At 38.4% G+C, this 24,568-nt stretch overlaps 1 protein-coding gene across 1 annotated transcript; it reads left to right on the top strand.

The window, feature by feature from the left end:
* The first annotated feature begins 4,364 nt into the window (after nucleotides 1-4,364).
* On the top strand, nucleotides 4,365-23,842 carry LOC149819531 (ethylene-insensitive protein 2.2-like). The gene is made up of 8 exons (XM_089985383.1): nucleotides 4,365-4,568; nucleotides 5,769-6,659; nucleotides 7,847-7,933; nucleotides 8,058-8,174; nucleotides 8,263-8,475; nucleotides 16,609-16,794; nucleotides 19,909-22,449; nucleotides 23,026-23,842. Exons 2-8 carry the CDS (start codon nucleotides 6,396-6,398, stop codon nucleotides 23,413-23,415), a joined length of 3,798 nt encoding a protein of 1,265 aa, XP_089841509.1. The 5' UTR covers nucleotides 4,365-4,568; nucleotides 5,769-6,395; the 3' UTR covers nucleotides 23,416-23,842.
* Nucleotides 23,843-24,568: the final 726 nt, after the last annotated feature.

Below are 24,568 nucleotides of genomic sequence, written 5' to 3'. Positions count from 1 at the left end.
CAACGACCGGTGAGAAAAAAATTTACCTATCCAGTGGCAGAGGAAACACAGGGAAAAGAAAAGGGGTTTTTAAACCCCTTTTCGGTGACCAATCGAGATGAGTTCGATGACGTCGATCCTCGCACACCTGGAGGTTATCTGACGATGGCTGACTCTGGTATCGACAAAAACCTTCTACAGCCACACACGCAGCGGAAGCGTGGTGGGCCCATAACCCATTATAGGGATCATGTAGCTGCGCATAATACAATCAGAGTGGAGGGGTACCTGAAGAAGCCATTGAGGAAACTGATAATGGTTATTGATCGACGTTGGTGGCTAAAACGGGATGAGCTTCGCTCCTCAGTCGAACTGCAACCCTCCAATGAGCGCAGTCTCCTTCAGCAGTCAGTGAGCATGATCCCTCTTTAGTCGAAAAACTCAAAAATAGGTAAATTTCTTTTCTCTCTGTTTTTCTCTTGATGCTCGCTTGTACAGGGTTGCTCATGAATACCCTCTTTATAGCTGTAGCAGGGGATCGGTTAGCGTAACCATTCCCTTTCTAATTTTTCACATGTTTATGGGAAGAAACACCAAAATAGAAAGTTACAAAAAATGTGGGTAATTGCCACACATAGTGGCTTATCCCAATAACTAGTAGTAAAAGACTTGAAAATCAAGTAAAGATTGCATGTTGACATGATCACATCAGGACGTTCGTTTTTTTGTCCATTTGACGTTTGAGTTGCATTTGGCCATAAGCTGCATTCTATCCAAATTATGGTATGGGCATGAGATGTGAATCAATTAATTTGTTGAGTACATTGGCAGTGTTGGACTAAATATTAGTTCTGCTAGAGAACTCATGGATGGGCTCATCATTGCATTTGATCAGATTTGCATAGACTTTCATCAGATTTGGAAATCATCATCTTATTGTTGGGTTGTTGGGAAGATAAACACACTTGCAGTCACTTTCTGCACTACTCGCAAACTCCCTCGCTTGGTCAAGCTCTTAAAGTAAAGTGGAGTGTCTAAGCTAATTAATGGCATGCATTCACAAGTCTGTATCATCCAGGTCATAATTAAGTAGGTTGGCTTAGGCTAAGACAAAACTTGTGGCAGTCCATTTGACGCGGCATATTGTAAATATCTGCCAATGGCCAATAGGATTGACAAGTGGATCCAATTTAAGGCTAAAACTGTTTTAATTCATTGGTCAACTTAATTCCATTATTATAACCATATTTGAATCAGTCTCCTTTATTTGCAAAGTTTGTGGTGCGACTCAAATGTTTTGTTTACGTTGAAACAATTGGAGATAGATATAATGTATAAAACACTTATCCCAAGGCCCATTGAAAATAGCCGGGTGTCAGAGTTGGCTTCCAACTACAGTTTGGATTTTGAACTCTTTGCACGTTGAAGTGAAGCGTTGTATAAGGGCATTTTTTTCAGTTGGGGTTGGGTTGGATTCAAATCTTAGCAACTCCAAGGTTTTCAACACTGTTTTAGGCTCTGTTTGGGAGCCAGACACTGGAGCTGCAGCCATGGATTCCACATATGAAGTTAAAAAAAAAAACATAGATTTGGTACTTCTGGTAGCATTTGTTCAGGATAATTTAGCCATTCCTTTCACATTTTCAGTGAAAGGTGTTTGAGAAAGGGCAGGGTCGATCAATGCATCTTTAAAACTGAACTAGGTGGTAGTTGAAAGCACCATAGGAGTGGGTGTCGGTGATGCATTTGCAAATTACCACCTCTCCATGGCGGTAGTTGGTTTAAGGATTTGGAGGTTGCATTTCTTATCAGTGTTGTGAGAGGCGTACCCCTCAGTACCTGAAGCGTACGCCTCAGAGGCGAGGTGCACGCTCAAGGTACTGAGGCGTTGCTGTGATGCACAAATTGCCCCTCATCAACCTCCGGAATCCCCTCCTTCATCCCCAAGTCTTCCTCCTCCGCCTGATTCATCGGTTGTGTTAACCCCAACTGCTCCTCCGCCGCTCCCTGTCCCCCGTACATCCTCTTGTCCAGCTCCGGCATCACTGGCGGCGGCCTCCTCCTCTCCGATACGTTGTCGCTGCCGGGGAAGCCCCCGGTGGCGAACTTCGCCGTTGGCTGCTCAGTCTTCTCCGACCACCGGACGACCGGCATAGCTGGTTTCAGACGCGGCCCCCCTCGCTTCCGTACCAGCTGGGCGCGTGGTCCTTCTCCTACTGCCTCCCCTCCCACCGCTTCGCTTCCGTACCAGTTGTGAGAGGCGTACGCCTCAGAGGCGAAGTGCAGGCTCAACGCCTCGCTTCGCCTCATCGCATTTAACAACCTTGTTTCCTATGCCAACACCCTCAAGTACCAACCAACGGGGGCTCCGCTTGTGTGGTAGGAGCAGCTATTGCACGTCACCTTGCGTTGGGACGTTGCAGGTTCAAAACCCAATGATATAGTTGTATATCCGGCAGGGGTCGGTCTAACCTCAGCTTGCCTTTCAAAAAAAAAAAAGACACTCTCAAGTACCACTTTTCCATGCTCTCAAACAAAAAAAATCTGATCATGCTATGGAATCCACACTTCCACTCCGATGTTAGGCTCCCAAACAGAGCCTTAAAGTCCATGAGACATGCTAGAGTTCGAGTGTTTCTTTAAGACAGCTCTACGTGCTACATCTACAAGGTTGGATTGGATTCAATTTAGTGGCTAAAATTCAATTGTAAAATTAAAAACCATAATATATGATGTATTCTACTTGTTAACTCGTGTTTACGCACTATTGAGTGCATAAAAACTCATTTTATTATTATTATTATGCAGACTTAATTGTCAGATGGGTTTTTAGGGAGTTCAAATAATCAATAGCTGACATAATTGCATTAAAAAATTATAAGAAAAATCAAGTTTTTCTTTTAACATTCAATCTAAAACATGTTTTTTGTAAATAAGCAATTACATGCATATGCCTATAAAAAAACACATGCATATGCTCACATTAAGTGGAAAACACCTATAACTGTAATTTTCTAAAGTGGTTAGGACAGTTGTGAAGATAATTGATTAGAACCCAAAGATGTATTTAGGTAACTTGAATATGAAAGACATTGATTTTTTAAACCCCAAAACTAACTATATATTATTAAATTTATCATTGGTTTTAAGGGTGTGGTTGCTCAGTTTCATCAGTTGTGCTTATATATATATATATATATATATATATATATATGGGTAGGTGCCTCACGCATTTTGTGACTAAAATCACTAGAATATGAGAATTGAAAATATGAGAACTAATGTGTGAACTGCTATTTTTATGAATTTTTGGTTTTTTTCTCTTGAATCTAACCATACTGATGTGATCTACAGGTTTGGATTTATAAGAACTGCAACTTGAATCATCCTATTTTGATGAATAAGGGTTATTTTTTTAAGGTTTTAAAATCAACAGCTTATAATCTTCATAAATATTCAAGCATTCAAAAATAACATTTTTCATAAAAATACATGATTCAATGGGTTGATTCTTATCAAATTCACCATGCCAAGCACATCCACATAGTTGGATTTGCAAAAAAAGTAACATTTCTAGTTCTCACATTTCAGTTCTCATATTCTAGTTATATATATATATATATATATATATATATATATATATATATATATATATATATATATATATATATATATATATATATATATATATATATATATATATATAAACCCTGGTACATGACAAGCCACAAGTTGCTCTTTTCATTTTCAAGCCCTAAGCCATCTACGTCTCCCAACCCTCTGAAGCCGCAAGTTGTTCTGGAAGACAAGTCAAAGCCCTTTCTCGTCCCCTCTTCGTCATGACTCCCCCAGTTCCAACATGCTACGTGGCAGTCAAACAACCATGTTCATCGAGAACGGAAAGAGAGCAGGTTAGTCATAAGGGTGGAAACGGAGGGGCATAATCGTCAATAGCGAAACCGCTAAGGTAATTGTGTACTGGACTGGAGGCCACTGTCATCACGCACGGGAAAGCAATGTGTTTGCATGAGCACTGCCCTCACGTTCTTCCAACGACCCAATGACGTGAACCGTCCGTCATTGCTCGTCGTACGGAGATCCCGAAAATAACCCTTCCTTTCCCCTGCGCCTGAACCTGATAAGTTCAGTTTGACTCCCTGTAGAGCTACCTCACCATAGCTTCCATGCGGCACGTCCACGTGGGAAACCTTCTCTTTATACGGAAAAACAGTAGAAAAAGGAAAGGCGAGGAGGGCCATTTGCTTATTTTATATTATTGCGTCAGTTTAACTGAGTATTAATTATTGATGGAGGCGGAATTGGGAAAATTTGTAATTTGACAATAAGGTGGGGAAACCGTACGAAGATATGCGTGCTCTTTGCTTCGACACCTTTTTTTTTTCTCACACTTTTCTTTTTCGAGAGCGTTTTTTTGCCTTTGTCATCTCTCCCGTCCCCCCCCCCCCTCCCTTCTTGTGATGATGTTTCTCTTTCTCGCTCGTCTTGGAACCGACACGGCCAACTGCTTGCTTTCTCTCGCGTCGATTTTGGGCATCGATCGGACGACTCTCGACTCGCCGTCCTTCTGGGTTCGCTCCTTTTCTTCCCTTCATCTCCTCTCTCTCTCTCTCTCTCTCGTTCTTTGTTTCCTTTTTTGTGGTAAAATTGATCGTTGTTGAAAATATATATATATATATATATATATATATATATATATATATATATATATATATTGATGATGATAATGACGATGGCGATTATTCTTGTGCTTTTTTGAAAATATATATAGATCTGCTGTCCTTTTATTTTTTAAGGATTGTTCTTGATCTGTTTTTCTTGTTAATCCCTGGGGTTCCATTTTAGGGTTTAGGGAATTAGGGTACAATGTTGTTTTTCTTTTTTATTAGATTTTATTTTTATCTTTCTTCTTGTGTTTCATTGCGGATACTTGCATTTTGGTGGGATTATGACCGGGAAACTGAGCTTAAAAAAGTGGTTGGTTTCAAGTTTTTTGTGTGTAGTGTGTTATGTGTGAGACGAGCTTTGATGTTATCTATGAAAATTTGGGGTTTTCTTGAGTTGGTGATCATGTGTTTTGGTTTGGGTGCATGGTTCTGCTTGCATTTTCTTTCTGTCCATTACTATGATTTAACGTGGTTTTTTTAGCATCTGGTGGGATCCGATTACATAAACTGTGATGGGGACAACAGGGTGTTGCTTGAAATCCAGTACTTGGGTTCACCGTTTTTAGTTTAAGGGGCTAGACTGTATTCCGTTGTTGGAGTCAGTGTGGAAGTCGAAAAGTTATCCTTGGTATGGTAAACACCGAACGGTTTTCTTGGAGATTTTACTCTTTATGTTGTTGTGAGGGCATCTAATTCTATGTGCTCCACCTTTAGTCGGGTTTGATTGATTCTATGACCATTAATTCCCAATTTTTGAGGCAAGTTGAACGAGATATGGTGGTTGCTTTTGCAGGAATAAAAACTTTGCCGTGGATCTTCTTTTAATAGAAACGACAGTTTAGGGTCTGTTCATATGATACAACCTGTACTATTGTGTTTCTTATATGTGTCTTTCCCTGTATGTGCACGTTTCTTTCGTGCGTGGTCTCAGATTCATCCATGGTTTCTTAAGAGTGTAGGTGGATTTACGTAATAAGTCATTTTTTTCCATGCATGGTCTTAAATTCATCCATGGTTTCTTAAAAGTGTGAGTGGCTTGATGTGGTAAGTAATTGCATAGGTAAAGAAGTGTGGCTTCTAACATAAACCTTTTGGTGCATTTAGGATATCAGCAAGGAAGAATTGGTCTAGAACCTGTTGGAGTGTGCTCAGGAGAACAATAAGGAAGAATTGATATCCTGAAAAGTGCTCGTTTTGATCTTTTGTTCCACAGCATGACATAATCCTAGCTTTATTCTAGAACCTCGAAAGTGAAGTTACCAATTGCCATCTAAAGGGGCATGAGGTCAGCGAGGATGCTATCGTACAAGCTCTTGTACTTCCATGGGAAGTTGTATGGGTGTCAATTATGATTGCTTGAGAGCATATATTGCATTATGCAGCATTGATCTGAAAGAGCACAATCAGTTTTCTGTTTTATGGTTGATTGTTGGGTTATGGTCTCTGATGGTAAAGGGATCTTGTCTTCTCTGGCAAGGGAATAGTTTTGGCTGCAATTGATACAGGTTGTTTCTAGTTAAAAGAATTTGAGGAATCCACCATCCTGTAATTATCTCACGGGCTTCATTCAGTTTACTCTATCTCCTTTTGGATCTGAGGAAGCCAAACTGTATTTTGTACAGTACAATTTCTGGAATGATGTGACTTTTATGCTAACCTGCTGCAGACAGTGTACTTAGTTGGATCACCTGCTGATTCCTGCATTAAAAAAGCTGGTACTATTTTGGACAGATGTTCCAGAGCACGATGGAGTCAGAAACATCCAATACAGTGCATAAGCCTGGTGTTTTGTCACGCTTGGGTCCATCTCTTGGACCTTTGTTTCTGATATCTGTGGGGTATATAGACCCTGGAAAATGGGCTGCTTTGATTGAAGGTGGTGCTCATTTTGGATTTGATTTTGTGTTGCTTGTCCTTATCTTCAATTGCACTTCAATTCTTTGTCAGTCCCTTGCAGCTCGCATTGGTGTTGTCACTGGGAAGAATCTCGCACAGGTATATCTCTTCGTTTTTCTTTTACTGTCCTATTCTGTGTAACTGCTGTTTATGTTGCACCTGTAATGTAACTCTGATTTGGACCATGTGATGATGGATTTTCTTCAAATATAAATCTTTCTATAAATGAGGGTCTCTTCGATTTTTCACATTTGAAAAACTAAAATTTTGGTTTTTCTTTTGACATTATTCTTTTACAAGGCACTTGTCATATTCCTCTTCACATCCCAACTGTTGACATATGTGAGAGTTGAGAATATGATTGTCATGAAGCCCTTTGTAAGCATAAATCTAAAGTTTAAAACAGAAGAAAACACCACACACGTACATACATCTATGTGTGTGTACTTTCGTGCCCCCGTGCCTTAATTTTTGGAAATTATTGTATTGTATTAAGTGTACCCGCATTGTGTCTTGCTCCCGCATCCGTATCCATGTGAATATGAAATAAGTAAATAGGGTCATAAAAGAAAATAGATAAAGTTAATGACACAATGTTGACTGTGCGTGAAACTGGTTTGACTATATTGATTAAGTGGCGTATCGTATCCGAGTGGCGTGTCATGTTGATACAGGATACGCATGCAAAGTGAAGTGTCTGTGACTCTGTGCGACGTAGCCATAAGATCATAAAAACTTTGTAAAAAAATAAAAATTTAGAAAAAAGTTGGAAATTTATTTGAAATAATAATCACAAAAATAAATGTTTGAAACATAAACATGGTCATTGTTGTTGCCAATACTTTAGTTTCTGATTATGTATATCCAAGAACCTGTTGAGAATTTCAAAATATGAATAGTTTGAATTTCATGCGATTATGTCATTACCCTTTATGTTGTCTTTCTCATATACTTGCTTCTCTCTTTTTTCTTTGAGGGAAAGAAAACATAATAAAGAGCTGGAGAAAATGAAAGAAAAATAAACAAAGGAAAATATAATTGGTAAAAATTGTAAAAGCCGTGTGCCTCTTAAGCCATATAACATGGCAATCATGAATTTAGGACCAATCTTTGTGAAGCTGGTAACTAATCCCTGTTCTCATGGTGGGACCAAGTTACCCTTAACGTTGCCTGATTTTGCTTGATGCTTTTGATGGTTGGAATATAAGGCAGTCTTTTAGTATATTTCCGCATGTATTCTGATAGTAATTTTCTGTGTTCCTTTGTTGGTCGATTGGTTGAAGCAGATCTGTCGTGAGGAGTATGACACACCGATATGCATATTGTTGGGAATTCAGATAGAGTTATCGGCAATTATATCAGATATGACCATGGTACTCTTTTTCTTTTGTTTCTCTTTCTTTCATTGTCTTTCATATAGTTCAAGATGCATCACATTTATAAAAAATTAGAATTTAGCATTACTTTTATCTTATGTTTGCAATATTTTATTGTCAGATTCTGGGCGTTGCTCAAGGGCTCAACCTCCTACTGGGGTTGGATCTGTTAACTTGTGTCTTTCTTACAGTGATTGATGCTGCACTTATTCTACTCATCCTTGATACTCAATCTCTGGTATGGTTCTACAGACGTTTTTCATATTCTTTTTCATGGTGTTTTCATGTTCTTACAGTGTCATGAATATCGGTGTTTCTTCATCTAGGGAAAACGAAGATCGGAGGCATTATCTGTGTGCATTGCAGGTTCTATTCTGATTTATTATGTGCTTGTAATTCTTGTTAATCAACCGGAGGTTCTATTTGTTACGAATGGAATTCTACCAAGAGTGAGGGGAGAAAGTTTGTATACAGTCATGGCTGTTCTTGGTTCTAGTGTCTTGCCTAACAATTTCTACGTTCATTCATCTCTTATCCAGGTATGCTCAAGGCTTCCTATTTTGCTTCAATTACTTTCTGTTTGCTTCTTTTTTACTTTGACATCTCTTAATTTAATGGCAATTAGCAACTGATCAAGTCCAGATTCAGAAAGAAAAAAACAATAGAAAGGGAGAGAGAGGTTTTCCTTTGCTAGAGTTGTATATGTTTTCAGAGTAACCTTTTTGGCATCATTTATTTCTGCTTTTCTGTGAGGTGTGCTACTTTAATGAAAAAATTTAATTTCATTCATTGAGTTTCTGGTCATGGTAGGGCATGCTACATGATTGCTAATGAACATGATAACATCAAGAATAGTAACAGTGAAGGAGACATTGGTAAGCTCACCACGTAAATGTGAAATGACACTATTTGATCTATATACAAATTAGATAACCCCTTATACCTCTCTCGCATCACTTTTAAATGTAAAAAGAAATTCAAAAAATTAAAAACTTGAATTTGATTTTTGAGCTTCAGACCAATAATGAAATGATGGTTATTTTTGCTTTCATCCTATGATTGATTCATGAAACACTTCACAGTGTATGGGTGAACAGAAAAGGTAGTGGATTCAGGAATTGGTTTGTTTCTTATCTTACTGACTCTCCAAGTTCCTCTGTTTTTTTATGGCAAATAAAGCATAAGGAAAGAAAATCGTTTGTACACTTAGAGTGCTTAATGTGACATTTATGTTTTCATGTAGATGCAAAATCTTCCATGTTGCATAAAAGGGAGACCTAAAGCATGTTTTGCATGTCCTTATTAAGGTCTAATATTGCACATGTTGTGCACCATGGTCACAGAACTCATTCTGAGGATATTTTTGGCAAAGGGATATCCCAATTGATAACTTTTTCTCTCAAGAAAATCTCATTAAAAGCTTAGCAAATAAAAAAGGATTCAAAATAATAACAAATTTAAGAGATTTTTACAAAAATTAAAAAACAAATTGGAAATGATAAGAATGTTTCACCCTTATTAATGCCTTATTTGGGAGTATTTCGATTGATGTTTCTAAATAATAAATAGAGATGGTGCTTATAAATCATTTAACACAATTAGAAACATTTTTCCTATTGTTTAATGTGCCAAATTATGACAATAACTGATGCAACTTTTCTTAAAGGTATTTTTTAAAAAGGATTTTTCATTAAAAATTATCAGTGCAAACCGTGCATCAAATCTTAAATTAACCGGTTCACACTAGTAGTGAAGTCCGGGTCAAACTTAGGGAACGAGTTTATAACTGTTGTACTCCACACAAGAACGAGCTTTATTGTCTTAAATGATATGTAAATAAACATGCTACCCTATTACAGAGGTTCGAGCCGAAATAAAAATCATTACAATCCTCAATAAATTAAAATGGCCTGTGGCCCCAAAAAAAATGAAAAATAAAGAAAAGTAAAAATCTGCAGGGATTCTTTTTGCTCGCGTTCTAGCTTCCTTTGTTGCACGGGCACTTTCCTCGTTATCGCGTTCTAGTCAACAAGCATGAACCCACTTGCAAAGCACAAAACCACAAAACACACGAACCAACTAGATTCTCTAATCTAGCTAACGTTAGTTGCGAGAAATAAAGAAAATCTAAGAATAAATTTTTTTTAATTGTATCTAAATCTATCAATAAAAACAAAAATCTAAAAATACAATTCACTATTCTAAGATCTATTGCTATACTAATAAAGGGAAACACGCAGACTCAACTGAGCCATACTCTGCTAGGTTCTAATCAGATCTCAATCTGGCATTTCAATGCAAGCAGATCGGATAGGACGAACAAAACTAGGCTGAACCAATGAGACTGGTTCGACCAACAGGTCTGATCAGTCGTGTTCGGGTCGGCTGGTTTGATTAGCCAGCAATCAGATCATTAGATTTGATTGGTGAATAGGGAGCAAGGTTTTAAAACCCGTGACTCGGAACTCGACTCGTTCTTTATTGACTCGTGACTCGGCGGGTCAACTCGGTGACTCGGACCGGGTTTTGTTAACTTTTGATTTTAAAAGAAAAACAATATATAATTTGTCTGAAACCATGTTTTTGAGTAAACATAGTCTCCAAATGTCTGTAAGAATATAAAAACAACTGCAAAGAGCTATAGAGGTTTGCTTGAATAATTGAATTTGATATCTATACAAGCACTTTGACAGTCAATTTGTCATGTGCCACAGAAATCTGGGAGTTTAAAGATTAAAAGTTTATTAGATGTAGAACAGTTGGTCACGACAAGCAAAAATTCATTAATTTTGCTAGTTTAAGTCCCGACTGCCAAACCATTTCATCAGCTTGCAGAAAGTACTAGACTCTTTTAGCCTTACTCAAGACCTGGTTCTCCATTTCAACAGTTTATCTGATTTTTCATATCAATCCCAATTTTGAGGTAAACAAGGTCTGAAACTGCAAAATAGACCATTTTTTATTTGACAAAAGCAAATGCATACAAAAATCTCCTGGTTTTGCCAATAGAGTAAGTTTTTCAATGTATGTTTTTACACAGTCAATTGTACATACAATCTATTAGAACACAATTTTTTATTTCAAATAGTTTGTCAACATGTAAGCAAGTTTCTCAAGGGCTTCACAAATCAATGGCCTACAATATGCCAAAATTTCATGACTCAAAAAAACATATTTTTACATAAAAAATATGATAAAGGTGTGATTCCTAGCAAATAAACCATGTTGAAGTTGAACACATATATGAGGTTAGATTGCTTAGATACAACTTGCATCTATGATTTTTCAACTAGATTGTACAGACAGTAAACAATAGACTGCATATATGTAAATATATCATTACCATTTTAAACTCAAAAAACAAATTTCAAACATCCCAGAACTCGCCCGAGTCAGGCCGAGTCAAGCCGAGTCAAGCCGAGTCAGGCCGAGTCAAGCCCGAGTTTGCCTTGCCGGGTTGACTCGCTGGAGGGCCGAGCCGAGTCAGCCGAGTCAACGAGTTGACTCGGCGAGTTTTAAAACACTGATAGGGAGGACCTGCCTGATTCAGCACGTCAAATGATCCAGATCTGCCTTTTTTTTTTTTACAAAATCAATTTTCTGCAGATCGGGGCCTGAAACTGGCCAGACCTGGATCGGCTGGCTGCAGATCTGTGGACCTACACTGACAGACCAGGCTGCTCGGATAGTTAGCCTACTACCAGGGTTTTAAAAAGAAGTCGACAGACCTGGGCTCTGCTAGTTAGCAAATCTGAAACGCTGGACGAATGAGACGAGCCGATTAGGCTCGGCCTGATTGATCAGGCTGATCAAATCAGGTTGGGTCTAGAATCAAATAACCTGAAGAGGTTAAGTTAATTACATGAGTTTCAAACTCCGATTTGGATCAATAATCAGTTTTATCTCTTCTCCCACTCTCAGAAGAATGAAGCATAGATACCCCCCTCTATCGTTAGAGTTTTCTGAAAGTTAACTATCTCGGTTTCGTCTAGAAATTTATATAGAATCTTTGAAAACAACTTTCTTCAATGAGAAAAAAGGACTTACTCTCCTTGGGATCTGATACTACACCGCTGCTCAATACCTTAGTGGATCAACTCGTGTTGTCCCTTAGTGGACTTGGCTATTGTCTCTTTTGGTTGGCCATTGTAGGACATTGCAAGTGCTTATAGCACTCTTTATATTTTCGCATATCTCATTACATGGTATCAAAGCCAATCAATTCTTTTAAGGTGAAATCTTGTCTCTCTCTCTCCACTTTTACATATTCTCTTATTGAAGCAATGTGGACCAAGATCGACCTATCATTCAAGCTCAATGAAAAAAATTACATGATGTGGGCATCCACAATGAAAAATAACCCCAAAGGAAAGAAACTTTGGGGTTATGCAATGGTGATCGTTCCAGAACCTCAACTTAAGCTCACAAAGATGGAAGAAGGTCAAGAAAAAGCTCTTGAGGGAGATGCTCGCCTCAAAGCAATAGAAGACCATCAACGTCAAGTGGAAGATTGGGAAAACAACCATGCAAAAATCCTAGCATGGTTTATGAATAATGTTAAACTTAAGGTATGTGTAAATATTGCAAAATTTTGCCAAGCCAATGAAGATTGGTTTTTCATGAAGGGTATGTATACCCAAAAAGATCTTTTCTTATAAGAGAAAGTTAGAACTATAAAACAAGGGGATATGAGCATCCAAGATTACTATAGTGCTCTAAACCCTTTGTGGGATAAATTGACTCTTTTAGAGCCTAAATGGGTGGCTATGGAGGATATTGAGCTTAGACAAAAACAAATGAAACAAGATAGATTGTTTCAATTTGAACAAGTGAGATCCTCACTCCTTCATAGATTCATTTTTCCTCCATTAGAGGATGTCATTGCCGAAATTACTCAAGAAGAGACTCGACATGGCATGAGTAAAAGCATGGATGATGTTCTTGCCATATCTAAACCTGACAATCATGTTAAAACATACAAGCCACCTTATTTTTAAAAATAAGGGAATGGTAGAAGGAAGATGATCATATGTCATCATTGTTATGAGCCGGGACATATCAAACCCGCATGCCCAAAATTAAATGAAACTTTTAAGCCTAAGGTGGCTTCCGTTGAGGAATCCTCCACTAAAGAAGATGAAGGCAAAAACGGGGATCTCAAAGACACTCTTGGTCAAATATCCATGGCTCCAACAAATTTTAAAGGCTACTTCCTCCACCTCCGGTGCCGCCATTGCCTCTTCATCACCTCCCGGTACGTATTCTTGGATTTTAGATTCCGGAGCTTCTTTTCGGATGACTCCCCATAAAAATGCTTTAACCAACGTATGCACCAATTCAAAAACATCTTGTGTCTCTACGATCGATGAAACTTTTCTCAAAATAAATGGCATTGGAACTCTAGATCCTAAAAATTTTCAAAACTTTTTTGTTCCAAAAGTAAGAATAGTTCATAAACTAAATCTCAGTCTTTTTTTCGTTTCCCAAATTGTCGGCCATGGATGTGAAATATCTTTCTCATCTCAAGGGTGCTTTGTGCAGGATCTTCAGTCTGAGAAGCAGATTGGGTAAGGTCATAGAAAGAGAGATCTTTACTACATGAATCACTCGACACTCCCTACAAAATCTTTTTGTACTTATGTCCACGATAAAAGTATTGAAACTTGGCATAAAAGACTTAGATATCCAATAGAAACAAATTTTGTAAAGAAAAAGATATCATTTGCAAAGATTGTTTTTTTGAAAAAATGAAGTCTATTTCATTTCTTATAAAAAACTTTATTTCAACTAGACATTTTGAATTGGTGCATTCCGATGTGTGGGGACTATCTTCGGTTCTATCTAAAGGTGGTTATTCATATTATGTGACCTTTATTGATGATTATACTAGATATGTATGGATTTATTTTCTTAACCTTAAATCGGAAGCCTTTACTTTTTTAAAGAATTTTGTGCAAAAATTCAAAATCAATTTCAAAATCATATATCCATTCTTAGATCCGACTCCGGAGGAGAATACCTATCAAATGAATTTCAAACATATTTAAAACAACATGGCATTTGTCATCAAAGATCATGTTCAAGAACTCTACAACAAAAGAGTCTAGCGGAAAGAAAACATAGGCATATCTTAGAAACCACTAGATCATTATTTATTTCTAAAAATATTCCTAAACTTTTTTGGGCCGAAGCCGTGTTAACCTCCACTTAATCAATCAAATGTCGTCCTCAAAATTAAATAATATCTCTCCTTATGAAAAGCTTTTTAAAATCTCACCCGATTTCAATCGTCTTTGTATTTGTGGATGTAAATGCTTTGTTCTTTTACATAAAAGAGATAAATTATCACCAAAGGCAATTGAATGTGTATTCTTGGGATATGGTGAAAATCAAAAGTGCTATAGATGTTTTGATTATAAAAACAATAAGTTATATGTCTCAAAAGAAATGACATTTTTAGAAGATGAGAACGGATTTGAAATATTAGACAAACCAAACAAAATTGAATATATGTTTTTAAATGATCTTTTAGAAGATACAAATGCTAAATCTTTAAGTCATTCAAAAATATTAGAAAACACACATAATATTGAAATATCACCAACTAATGGTGACAATCTACATGTTTACACCCGGCGTGAGCAAGAGAAACCTATTAGTGCTTTAGAAAAAATTCTTGCGTCTTAATGAACCTCTAGAAGAAACTTTCCTTAGGCGCTCTTCTAGAGAATCAATTCCATCTAATAGGTTTGTTTCATATGAATCTCTCACCAAATTATAGAGCTTGTCTAATAGCCTTACATTCATATTATGAGCCTTCTCATTATAATCAAGCAAAAAATATATCACATTGGATTGAAGCAATGAGGGTAGAACTAGATGCCTTAAAGAAGGCTAAAACTTGGGAATTAGTTCAACTTTCTCCAAATAAAAAAGCTATTGGATGTCGTTGAGTTTACAAAGTTAAGACAAAAAGTGATGGTTCTTTAGAACGATATAAAGCAAGATTAGTGGCTAAGGGATACTCACAAGAATACGTCATTGACTATAAAGAGACCTTTGTTCCTGCTGCTCGAATGACTAGTGTTTGAACCCTAATTGTTGTAACATCATTTAAGAAATGACCTATATTTCAATTAGATGTCAAAAATGCCTTTCTTAATGGTCAACTAAATGAAAAAGTATATATGGACCCTCCACCGAGAATTACTCTTGAAAAAGGTCAAACTCTTAAATTATTAAAAGCTTTATACTGAGGCTGTTGTTTCTTGCATCTCCACAAGTTGGATCCGAATGGATCCAACTGTGGATCCTTGGATAAATTAAAAATTAAATTTTTTATTTATTTCTTATTATTATTATTATTAGTTTTATTATAGATGTGGATATAAAGACCACTTTATAGATCTTAGATCCACATGTTGGATCCATTTGGGTCCAATCACGGATCCAACCTTAAATACTTAGTTTTTATACTAATTATTATTCCCAAAAAAATAATTTTATTTATTTATGATTATACTCATATATATATATATATATATTAATATATATATATATAGGTATATGGATCCGGTATGTGGATCCCATACCCATCTACGCACCCCTATTAAATAATTGTTCTCCGAATTATTTAATTAATTAAAAATTATTGTACTTATACATACATATCAAATTTACGAGGTGAATTTATTCGAAAAACCCCTTTATGGGTCCTGGATCTGAAATTTGGATCCCCGGCCCAAATCCCTCTGCTATGAAATATATATTATATTATGTTTAAATAAATGCCTAAAAATTATGGGTATTACAGACTCGACTCCAAGGTCGCCGCACCCACGTCGACACACACCGACACGGGTGCGGCTCGGACTCGGTCAACCCGACCCTCGGTGTGGTCAATGCACTCAGGGTCATTTTGGTCCATTTTTTGGATTTAAAAAAAAAATCTGGGCTACAGAATTTAAAAAAAAATCTTGTAAGGAAAAAAAACCCTGAATCAGGCTTCACAACTCATCACCTGTCCCCTAATGGGCACAACTTTGACCGAGTCTTATTATATATATATATAGCCGAGTCCCCGTGTCCAAAAATTTTGAAATTGCGCCGCACCCGTGTCGCACCCGCACCCGCGCGACATAGCTTACTACTTACTACACCATGTCTTGCTTTGGTATACATTATATTTGATGTGTGATTATGTTGTATATACATTATATTTTAGTATATAAAGTTTTGAATTCTCTCATGGTTACCAACCCATAACATGAGATAATATGATGAATAATAATGTTCTTAAGAAAAGTCTCTGCCAGGCCACACAAAAATCTTCCAGAAATTGGTGGGTTCAGAGCAGGTTATTTAAGTAATGCAAATAAGTCCCCAGGCTTTTGAGAGAATAACTTGGTCATATGAAACCCCAATATGTGTGCTATTGTATATGGTCGTAATTAACTACCAAGGGAAATACCATGATGTAAAATTTACATTTGTTTATGGGCTTCATTTTGTAACATAATGCAAACATCCTGTTCATCTATATGCATGTCTTTCTGTACCCTTTTTCTGTCGTGTTTTATAAGATTATAGTGTTTGGTTGTGTGTTTTGTTTGACTTCTAGACAGGTTTAATGTTGCTGTTCTCTAATTCCAGTGAACTTATGTTTCATGCAGAGGCAACAGATGTCATCAAATGTCTCTACTGGAACATTGTGCCATGACCACTTTTTTGCCATCACATTTGTTTTCAGTGCCATTTTTCTGGTAAATTATGCCATTATGAGTTTAGCAGTATCCACCTTCTATGGTGCAGGACTTGCAGTGCTTACGTTTCAGGATGCACTTCTTCTATTGGATCAGGTTCCTATCTTTTGAAGATTATCTGGCTGATTAATTTTCTTGATTGTCTATGGCATATATTGTGTGCTGTATGTGATACCTCTGAATGTGTGTCCTCTTTGATATTTTTTATTTGTATGACTTTATAACTTTTTGCATCTCTATCTAGATGAATTTCAGTGATTAGTACATGTTATGTTCAAACTTTTCCATGTTCTTAAAATTTGTAATGGAGGCATTTTCTTTCCAACCTAGTTGTTATCTTCTATTGTTGCCATGGATTATCAGCTTGCTTTTTAATGATCAGTTAGATGTTATGCAGCATATCTTCCTTTTTTTCACTGAAATATGTGGTCAGTCTGCTGGATGACATGTTAGCTGTTCATCTTAACCAATTGAATTGGAATGGTCTTGTTTTCTTAAGAGAAGTAGGCTATCTTTCTGTATTCTACATATAATGGTTCATGGAGTACCATTAGCATTTATCGAACATGCTTTGGACTTGTGGCCATTGTAATAAGCACAAGAAATGGTAGCATATCCTCGTATGTCATCAACTTTATAATGTTAATACTGTTTGGTTGAGGATTTTTCCATAGTTAGAATGACTGCTATGGTTCATATGATGATCAAATTATTTATAATTGGTCACATCTTGACTCTTTAGTAATGGCCAATTGACATAGAATGAGTAAGATGAACCTAGATTTTTGCATATTTTATTGATTGTTCAGAATTTAATGGTCTAATTGCATGGACTAGGAGAAGATATAGGATCCTCATAACATGGGTGCATCCTGTAGCCCTCAGTACTCATGTTGACATGGGTACAGTTGGATCAGGTAGGCTTGGCCCTGACCCAATATCGGCATCTGATTTTTTTTTCTCCTATCCTGTTTGACAAGTAAAGGCTCTTTAAAAAGGGGGAAATTGTTCTCCCAAATTTATAAACTTTCTTTCATCTTAGGGTTGATAAATGCTATTGAAGTGTTTATGGTTATGGATCTTGACTCAATCCTAAACCACCCCCTCCCCCCCCCCCCATATATATATATATATATATATAGATATATATATATATATATATATATATATATATATATATATATATAGATAGATAGATAGATAGAGAGAGAGAGAGAGAGAGAGAGAGAGAGTAGGGTGTAGCTGCACAATCCATAGGAGCGCATCTACAAACGGGAGCATCCATCACTCAGCGTTTTTTCCCGCAAAAAAATGCTGAAATCCCACTAAAATCACACAAATAGGCCTTTAATGGTGGTTTTGAAGCGCCTCTAAATGTCTTTTTAAGAAAGATGCTCGCGTCCTTTGGTGGTAATTACCAGCGCTTCAAAAGTGCCGCTAAAACCATGCAAATAGGCCTTTAGCGGCGTTTTTGAAGCACCTCTAAATGTCTTTTTAAGAAAGATGCTCGCGTCCTTTGGTGGTAATTACCAGCGCTTCAAAAGTGCCGTTAATTCAAAAACTCAAAAAAATTTGTCAGTTTTTGGGCCGTTTTTGCATGCTGGGCCCCGTCTATCATGTGCGCAATGGAAGGCCAACATCATTCCACTGTAGTTGCACACCTAAGGGTTGTACAGCTATGCCACTAGAATATGAGAACTAGAAATATGGGTATTTCCAACACTTTTTTTGCAAATCCAACCGTGTGGATGTGCTTGACATGGTGAATTTGCTAGGAATCAACCATTGGATCGTGTATTTTCAATGAAAAATGTGATTTCAAATGCTTGAATATTTATGAAGATTATGAGCCATTGAATTTAAAGCCTAAAAAATCCCGTTTATGCATCAAAATCGAATGATTCAAGAGCTTGGTTCTTATAAAACCAAGCATGTAGTTCACATCCATATGGTTAGATTCAAGAGAAAAGAACAAAAAATCCATGAAAATCATGATTCATCCAGTGATGGGGTAGTGCATCATTAAATTGTTATTGCTACTACTGCTCCTAGGAATCCATGACATACAAGGCCTCATCATTACAAATGTTTCTTCCTGATGGGGTTTGTGGTTGAGAGGATTGAAATGATCCTGTTTCGGTACTTTGAGTCCAAGAAGATTCAAAAATAATAAAAAGATACCACTGGGAGATCTCTCAAGTTCATTGATGTGAACATCATCTATTGGAGTTGACGACATAACATCCTCTGGTTTCAGCAACTTAAGCATGCAGAGATCACCACTTGATCCAGGTTTTGTTCCACTTGCTAGTGCCATCTGTACTGAGCCCAATCCTCATGTGTCCTACAACAATAGTGCAGCATCTAAAGCAATTGACTGTCTCTTACTAGAATCGATATGCCCCGGTGCATGATGATGTGCACTTCCTCTGGAAGATATGTGCTATTCTAGGAGGCCCAGCAAGAGACATTGGGTATATTGTGTTTAGAATTTCGCCTTTTCCCTTCTAAGTTTTAATGACCATTCCTGAGTACTCCATATATGGTTATGGTAACTGCAAGACTATTAGAATCTCCATGGAGTTAAAACATATTGGCAGTCAATACGTGTCTATGGTCAGTAAGAGTGCACCAAGCGTTCTATTACTTTATGGTTTTGTGCTTCTGTCATTTTATCTTCTGTCCCTTTTCATCTTAATGCTACAACCGTTCTGGCGGGCAGAGTAACCAATGGCTGCATCCTTAATCTTTAATACAGTTGGAAGCTGCTAAACATAATCCTGAAAGTCTTCAACATCACATGACACATGCAATCGACTTCAGATGTGGTGACTCCAACATGCAAGTTGTACAAATATGTGTAGAGAATGAGGCAGTAAGCATTGGTTCTTGAATTGCTAAAAATTTTGAGGCGTCAAGCAAGACTTGTACTCTCAGATGCTAAAACAAAGCTCTAAAATATTATATTTTTTGTTCAGTCGACTGTCGTATTTGCCCATTTTCACTGAATAAGTCATTGCTTGTTCATTGTTGATTCATAACTCAAATCGAGTCTGGTTTTTATTTATAGTTTTGAACAAATTACTGGCTGAAATTGGATCTCCATCTTATTTTGTCTGTTCCTGCTGCAATTATTGGTTGCTCAAGTGTACCACATTTTGCACATCTTCAAGATTTCCCACGATCCTTTTGTATTCTTCCTTTCTACAGGTGCTTACGAGTTCCACAGCATCCTTAATGTTTTTCCTGGCCCTGTTAATTGCGAGTCTAGTTACATCTTTGACATGTACAGTTGGTGTGCGTGCATCTTTATATGGACTCCTCGGCACTGAAATACCTGTAAGGGTGCACCGTTTGATGGTCAAGGTGCTTGCCTTGATCCCTGCTATTTATTATGTATATAATTATGGAGCTGAAGGAATGTATCAATTGCTTGTTCTTTCTCAAGTCATGCTGGCTTTACAACTTCCATCTTCTGTGATTCCTCTTTTCCGGGTAGCATCATCGAGCTCGATAATGGGTTCATTCAAGATTCCTGCATCTGTGGAAATCTTGTCTCTGTCTGCTTTCTTTGGGATGCTGGCTGTAAACATTCTCTTTGTTATAGAAATGCTATTTGGTGATAGTGAATGGGTCAGTAACCTGAATGTGGGTGGCAGTATCACACTGCTGTTTGTTGTTGTACTTGTGACTGCTTATGCATCACTGTTTTTGATGCTTTGGTTGGCTGCCACACCTTTAAAATCTGCAAGTGAAAAGCCAGATATTCAAATGTTGGATTGGGAATCCCAAAGCTCCTTGTTGGGGTCATCTATGGATAAGGAGGACATTAACTTGGAGAGTATCAGGGATGATGGAGACTCGGAACCTGGAACAGGTGAGCATTCTTTAGAAAAGGCTATTCAGATTGTCCAGGCTGATTCAGTTGTTGAAAGTGAGGTTTTTACAGAAGATATTATAGACCCCAATGAGTGTCTTCCTATCGAAGTTGACAAGGATAAGCTTCCCTCTTTAGGTATTGCAGAATCAGTACCTGTAACAGCTGTGGTTAAGCTTTCCTTAGGTGGGTTACCTGATGCGAGTACCATTCAAGAAACCGGCTTAGAGGTGCCACCTGATAGGATGAAAGAAGTAGGGGTAGATATGGGGCCAGAGAAGGATGGATGTGATGGGGTTGCTTGGGTACCTGACAATTTGTCTGCAGGAGTTCCACGAAGTTCATCATTGGCGACAAGCGAGGGGCCAGGATCTTTGAAGAGTGTCACTGGGAAAAGTGATGACGGGGGTGGTGGAACTGCAAGCTTGTCTAGATTGTCTGGATTGGGTCGGGCAGCTAGAAGACAATTAGCTTCAATTCTTGATGAGTTCTGGGGCCAGCTGTATGATTTTCATGGGCAAATTACCACAGAGGCAAAGGCAAGAATGATAGATGTCATTTTGGGTCTGAGACCACCTTTAGCAAAACTGGACTCTCCTGGAATGGAGGAGAGGAGGTCCAGTTTCCTGTCTAACTCTGCTGATTATGAATCCTTCCTGCAACAGAGAAAGCCAAGCATTTTAGAATCCTCCTGTGGCATCCAAGGGTCACCATCGTGGTCCTCTACCATGCAATCACTGGATGCATATATCCAAGGCTCAAGCAGGAGCTCAACTGAGATAAGTGAGCATCGATATTCTAGTTTGCACTTGCCACCTTGTTCTGACAGTCGGGATTATCAGCCAGCAACTATACATGGTTATCGGTTATCTTCCTACCCTGGTAGGATGGGGACAAATCCTTTGGAGCCACCAGGACCTGGGCCCAGTTCCTTTCCCTCAAATTATGGTGATGCTGTAGGTTATCGATCAACAAGAAATGGGTTTGGCTCTGTGTGTGCTTCAAATTTTCAAAATCAGACATTGTCAAACATGTTGGTGACAGATCCACGATATGCTGAGCCTACTTTGACCAACATTGAAGGCACTTCATCTTCAGCCTATTCCAAAAAGTACCACAGTCTGCCGGATATTTCTGGGCTTGGCATCTCTCGTTGGGGTCCATCATTGAAGAAAAGTTCTCAAAGGATGGGCACTATTGGCCCTGGGCAGTCTGTCCTTTCTCAGGGAAGGTGGACTGAAAAAGTTCCACTGGCCTTTGATGAGCTTTCTCCCTCTAAGCTCCACAGGGATGCCTTCTCTCTTCAAACAAATTCCTGTATGGAGGCCAATTCTCTTTGGTCAAGGCAACCATTTGAGCAGTTATTTGGCGCACCCCAAAGTAATCGTGGATCATCCAATGGCATGGATGGCTGGACAAGGTCAAGTTCATCAGAAGTCTCTCATGCTGAAGCTGAGGCTGAGTTGCTTCAAGCTTTCAGGTTCTGTGTTGTGAAGCTCTCAAGGTTGGAAGGTTCAGAGTGGCTCTTCCAGCAGAATGGTGGTTCAGACGAGGAGTTGATTGATCTAGTGGCAGCAAGAGAAAGATTTCTTCAACAGATGGAAGGTCAGGAATTGAGTCACAGCATCCATGCTGGAGAGTCACTATACTTGTCTGCTGATCCGAAGTTTGGTTCTGTGTCAAGGGATGATGATGGTAAGCTTGCAAAGTTGTTTGTGCCGAGTGTTCCTCATTGTGGTGATGGGTGCATATGGAGGGTGGATCTCATTATCAGCTTTGGAGTGTGGTGCATCCACCGAATCTTGGATCTAGCCCTAGTGGAAAGTAGGCCGGAGTTGTGGGGAAAGTACACATATGTTCTCAACCGTCTTCAGGTACACGCTGCACTTTCAGCCATTTATGGCAATTTAAGTTTCCTGTTTTAAAAGTTTCTATTGCTGTTTGAATGGTGATTGAAGAAAGTTCTGGGCTTTATTTAGAGCTGCAGTCTGTAAACAGAAAAGTACAACCCCTTGTGTAAGTGTCATGGCCATGGTGTCTGAGATACCATATATGGTTTCCCACCACCATGTCAGGCCTGCTTGCCATGGGGGTCTAAGGTGGTGATGGATGGGTGCTTCCTTATATGTGTTTTCTGCAGCGCTGAATCATGGAAATGGACCAAAATAGTTGACTGTAGCTAATGGCCCATTTACTCAGTTACAGCCCTGATTCTTTATATCGTTAATATGTCAAAATGGTCAAAATCCATTAACATGGATACTGTCTGCTTTAGAAATAGAGTTACGTCGTAAATAAAATATGTTACCTTGAGCACTGCTGTCATATGGTGCTTTCATGCCTACTCGTGGCGGTCAACATTGGTCATGCTTATTGGCCAAGAAAAGAGATCAATGCACCTTGATCGATAAGCAAGCTTGACTGCAATTTTTTTCTTCACTAAAAAACAGGGAATTCTTGATCTTGCATTTTCTCAACCCCGGCCAACATGCTCCACATGCTTCTGCCTTCAAATTCCTGCATCTTTCAGATGGCTTGGCTCTGCTGTGTCAAATGGGCTTTCATCAGTCTCTGGAAGAAGCATGCGTGGAAGATACACCAGTGCGAGTGTGCTCCTAGAAATCATCAAGGATGTGGAAACAGCAGTTGCTTCCCGCAAGGGTCGAACAGGGACAGCTGCTGGTGATGTTGCCTTTCCAAAAGGCAAAGAAAACCTTGCTTCTGTACTAAAACGGTACAAGCGTCGGCTCTCAAACAAATCAGCTAGTGTGCAAGGTGGTGCCAGTGGGTCTATCAAGGGGTGTTTGCAATCGATGGGACCGTCCTTATTTGTTTCATAGGCTGCTTCAGAATATCATAATGATGTTTTCATCTGCTGTGGCTTGCTGGGACTGCTGTTGTTGAACTCACTATCATGGAAGTAACTTGATTGGGTGTTCAGCTGGAGTTCAAGTGGGTTCAGCAAGTTTCTTCGTCGGTAGCCTTGGCCCTTGTTTGTTTCATAGATTGTAATATAGCTTAATTGTCTCATCTTTTTTTTGGGGTTTTCCGGCGACCATCCAACCAAACATGGGGTCTTGGACGTTTAAGCTGTTCATCCCACTCCCTGCAAGGGTTTTTTTCTAGGCTTATTCCATGGCTAATTTTGTCGCCTTGGTCCACTCTTCTCCGTTGTTTTTCGTGTTATTGCCACTATTATCTAAAATATGTAACTTGTATGTTTGTAATTTGTTGTTTTAATACTAACCTCGTGTAAAGACATAAAAACGCAAAGCTGACAGTCAGGAGGTTGCTTGATAGGGACATTGATTGGTGCAATGGTTTGTTGGGGAGTGATTTTATGACAATTGTCATACGTCAACATGTATAGATTGAAATGGTGGTATGGCTTTGATGTACGATAGGGCGTATAGTGATCCCGGTGCAGACATTGGTTGGAAGATCATAGCAGGACGGATTGGCGAGTACTATTTCTTAAAACTCGCTTCATAAGACTGCAAGATTCCCATTCTTTTTTGTTCGAGAGAAGATCGCGCTGCTGTAATGCATTGTGCGTTTGCTTGCATAAGTATCAGCTAGGGATCCCGTATATGGGATACTTGGACATCTTTAATTCTAGAGAACGTCTTTTGCTGTTAATGATATCCCTGCATTTATTAAGCAACTAATGAACTTGGTGTTAGACGTGCTGGTCTTCTGGTTTTAGTCTCGAAAAAAGAGCAAAAATAACAAATTGCTTGGGGGATGATGTAAGGTAATAAGGAATTGGTTAGGAACTCTGATTAAGCGTGATCCACTCTTTAGGGGAGGAGGAAATCCTGATCTTTCTGAAAATTGGTAGAGCGCCAAATTGCTGATTGATAAGAGTGATTGACCGTGAATCGTCATTCTTCTCCGGGTATGGGACAGAGAAATGGCTGATGTTAAAAGAGTGATTTGGTCATAATTTATCAGAGAGACAGAGAGAGAGAGAGAGAGTCAGGTAAGAATTCG

Source organism: Nuphar pumila, chromosome 13, assembly GCF_984573655.1.
Source record: "Nuphar pumila chromosome 13, dmNupPumi1.hap1.1, whole genome shotgun sequence".
Lineage (NCBI taxonomy): Eukaryota > Viridiplantae > Streptophyta > Magnoliopsida > Nymphaeales > Nymphaeaceae > Nuphar > Nuphar pumila.
This window is presented reverse-complemented; position numbering and strand designations above follow the sequence as displayed.